Here is a 3994-nt window from a genome sequence, read left to right as displayed (position 1 = left end):
GCATGCCCACCAATCATCGGCTGAATGTCGACGTACCCGTGGATAAGAAATAAAACATGCTTGACCACAATTACCTGTTCATGATACAATAACATCATAGTTTCCAATCATGGCTTTCATCAAACATCAAATCTCAGGCACATAACTATATTTCGCTTACCAGGTAATACAAAAGGATCATATTTTGCATATTGTCTTCGTGGTGAGACATCAACAAGACCAGATAGATGTATTCTCATACCGCGATTTTCCGTGGTGTCAAACCACGAACATTTAAAAACCATGACTTTCAAGCCAACATCACCATGATACTCCACCATCATAATCTCTTGTATGAGGCCATAGTATTCTGTTTTATTGGTTCCAGGAACACAAACACCATAATGTTGAGTTTTCCTATCTTGATCGTGGTTATGTGTGTGGAAAGTGTATCCACGTGTGTGGTATATTGGCCAAGACCTATAACTGCGCCTAGGACCTTGTACAAAATCCAACATCCACATAGGAAATGTGTAAAACTGAGTCGCATCATTAATCTGCAATAAAATAAAATTGTTATAAATTACAAGTTAAATTAAATAAATTGTGGAACTTCATAATATAAAAACAGAAACTCACATAGTCTTTGCACCACTCTGCAAACTTGGTGTCTTTCGCTTTTTGCATTGCAGCTGGAGTAATATCAGGAATACTTCGCGTCATATATTCTTCAAACATCCTACACACATTTAAAATATTAATTATGTAACTAGAAATATGTATTTTTATTATATTTTCATAATATTAAAGTACCTTTCATATGAAGCAAATGTTTCACAGTTGAGCATCATAAATGTCTGAAGAACGGTGTTATCTTCATCATTTAACCAACCAGTTGAGCATTGACCACTGATTCTCCCTTCATGGTAAAACAAAGGTGGTACATCTGAATAATTGTATGAGAAACGAATATCACTTGGACCTTCTGGAATGCTCATGATTTCAGGATTCCCAAAAAAATTTGAAGATGCTCTTGAAATCTCCTCGTTTATCCATTGTGCAACTATCGAACCTGCAATGTGTGCTTTGTTTTTGACCATCTTCTTCAAATGGTACATGTATCTTTTAAATACATACATCCACCTAAAATGGATGGGGCCACCTAAGGCTACCTCATCTGGAAGGTGCACAAGAAAATGTTCCATAACATCGAAGAATGATGGAGGAAATATCTTTTCCAAGTTACAAAGCTTCACACCAATATTTGCCTTTAAAAGACCAACATCAAATTCTTTCAAAATCTCCGAAGAGATATCTCGGAAAAAGAGGGCAATATCTGTAAATAAAACATTAAAGTTATAACATCAATTATAGTAAATTTTAAAATGATATAAAAAATATATACCTCTAACTGCCGTATGAACAATTTTTGGAAGGAGTTCAGCGAACGCAAATGGAAATAGTCGTTCCATTATGACATGACAATCATGACTTTTCAGGCCATGTAGCTTTAAATTGCTTTCGTCAATACATCGACTAAATTTGGAGGCGTATCCATCGGGAAATTTTATGTCATTTTTCAGCCACAGAAGGAATTCTCGCTTTGCCGCATTTGACAGCCTGAATATTGGCACGTGCATCGTTCCATCCTCTTTCATCTCTAAATCACGCCTTTTGCATAGTCCTAGAAGATCCAATCTGCTTTTGATGTTGTCTTTTGTATTCCCAGAAGCATTTAACAATGTGTTCGTGAGGTTATCGAAGAAGTTTTTCTCAATGTGCATGAAATCAAGGTTATGCCGAAGAAGATGAGTTTCCCAATACGTAACTCCCAAAAAATACTCTTCTTTACCCAATTGTGAGTAACTCCGTATTCAGATATTGTCTTGGATGGATTATCATGTCCATTCCCTCCACATTCAACGGACTTTGATAAACCTTCTATATTATTTATCCTCTCACGCAATATTTCTTCTCCGGTCAACCATGGTGGAGGGGGATCAAAAACTGTTTTTCCCCGCGTAAATGCTTGAGTGTTTTTCCTGTAAGGATGATCTTCATCTAAAAACCTTATGTGGCAATCAAACCAACTATGTTTCCGTCCATTACGTAACCAGAATGCACCTGTCTCATCTTGACAATATGGACACGCCAACCGACCATGCGTCGTCCAACCTGAAAGCATCCCATATGCTGGAAAATCGCTTATCGTCCACATCAACACTGCTCGCATTATGAATATTGCTTTCCTTGAAATATCATATGCCTCCACACCATCCTTCCATAAACTCTGTAATTCTTCAATCAACGGCTGAAGGTAAATATCTAAGCTTTTTCTTGGATGTTTGGGCCCCGAAATTAGCACCGAAAGATAAAAGAATTCTCTTTTCATACACATTCCCGGAGGCAAATTGTATGGACTTACAATAACGGGCCAAAGGGAATGTGCTTCGCCATTCATACCAATCGGATTAAATCCATCTGTTGATAAGCATAGATAAATGTTCCGGCTTTCAGCAGCAAAAACAGGATATAACTCATTAAAGTGTTTCCACGCTATGGCATCAGATGGGTAATGTATTTCTCCTTCCGGAGTCACATGTTCCTTATGCCACCGCATATTGGAAACTGTCGCCTCGAGTTGGTATAGACGCTTCAGACGATCTGCAATTGGCAGGTAAAACATTCTCTGTTTCGGTTTGTTTTTACCTTTTCCATTCTTCGGGTAGTAGCGATCTTCTCCACAAAACCGACAACTGACCAACTTCGCATATTCTCCTTTCCAAAATAACATACAATTCTTCACGCAAACGTCAATCTTCTGTACTGGTAACCCAAGCGCTCGTGTCAGTTTCTTTGTCTCATAATATGTTGTTGGAGCTTTATTTGGCTGTGGAAGTATGTTTTTAAATACTTCAGATATCTCATCTACACAAGCTTCTGGTAGATTATAATATGTCTTCACTTTCATCATCCGCGAAGCAAGAGACAACTGAGATATTCCCTCTGCACATCCTTCGTAGAGAGGTTGAGTGGCTACTTCAAATGCTTCAAAAACACTATCGTGATATGGTTCCGCTATGCCCATCTCTTCTATAGATTCTGGCATGTAAGGTGGCACAATATCTTCTTGTACTTCTGGAATATTCTGGTGGTGATCTTCATAAGCATTCCAAGTAGGATTCTCCCACATTTCTTCTTCACCCGTTCGAATGATTCTCCCCGGAACTCTCACCAACATCGTAGAATTTCTCTCCATGACTCGTCCAAACATAATAATTTCCCTTAAAACCATATAAGAATAGATGTCTTGTGACAACTCTTGCTTCTTGTTGCTTCACATTTTTGCATCGAGCACACGGACACAATAAAGTTTCTCTTTCTTTGTAATCAGCTTGATTACACACAAATTGAATAAATGCATCAATACCTCTGAGAAATGTTTCTGAAACGTGATTACCCCCAGGATCAATTCTTTGATCCATCCATTCTCTAGACTGAAAGTAGAAAGACATTTTGTTTAGAAAATTTGAGTGAAGAACAAAAGTTCTAAATGTTACGGTTGTGTAGTGTATATATATTACAAAGTAGCCACTCTTTAGCCACGAAAAATCCGTGGCTTTTTTTAAATTTCCCACCCCAGTCGAATCTTTCTCTGCCATGGACTGAATAAAGTACATATAGCCACGACATAGCCATGAAAAAACCGTGGCTGTATATCTTTTCGTCAAACAATTTGACGTAGCAATAACTTTTGATGTCGGCACAAAAAAACAAAACCTGGCCACTCTTTTCTTAGTGGTAAATTTGTGGCTATATTTGTTCCCACGAATACTTCGTTGTTTTACGTGGCTATATATAGTCACGCTCCTTTTCGTGAATACACTGTGGCTTTATTTAGATTTACCGTGGCATATTTCGCTTTGTGGCTAAAACGTGGCGATAGCGTGGCTGTTATTTTTTAGCCACGATTGTGTAGTGGCACTTCAGTGGCTATGCGGTAGATTTTTACTAG

General features: G+C 38.0%; 1 protein-coding gene across 1 annotated transcript in view; it reads right to left on the bottom strand.

Moving 5' to 3' along the window:
* Nucleotides 1-3220, bottom strand: part of LOC106323627 — a 4901-nt gene extending 1681 nt beyond the window's left edge. Inside the window, exons 1-5 of the mRNA XM_013761716.1 lie at nucleotides 1832-3220; nucleotides 1385-1751; nucleotides 793-1315; nucleotides 619-718; nucleotides 282-536 (exon numbers count right to left, since the gene is read on the bottom strand). Coding sequence (XP_013617170.1) covers nucleotides 282-536; nucleotides 619-718; nucleotides 793-1315; nucleotides 1385-1751; nucleotides 1832-3220 — 2634 coding nt within the window. The remainder of the gene's footprint in view (nucleotides 1-281; nucleotides 537-618; nucleotides 719-792; nucleotides 1316-1384; nucleotides 1752-1831) is intronic.
* Between the last annotated feature and the right edge of the window lie 774 nt (nucleotides 3221-3994).

The sequence above is a fragment of the Brassica oleracea genome, chromosome C2 (genome assembly GCF_000695525.1).
Source record: "Brassica oleracea var. oleracea cultivar TO1000 chromosome C2, BOL, whole genome shotgun sequence".
In the NCBI taxonomy this organism is placed as follows: domain Eukaryota; kingdom Viridiplantae; phylum Streptophyta; class Magnoliopsida; order Brassicales; family Brassicaceae; genus Brassica; species Brassica oleracea.
This window is presented reverse-complemented; position numbering and strand designations above follow the sequence as displayed.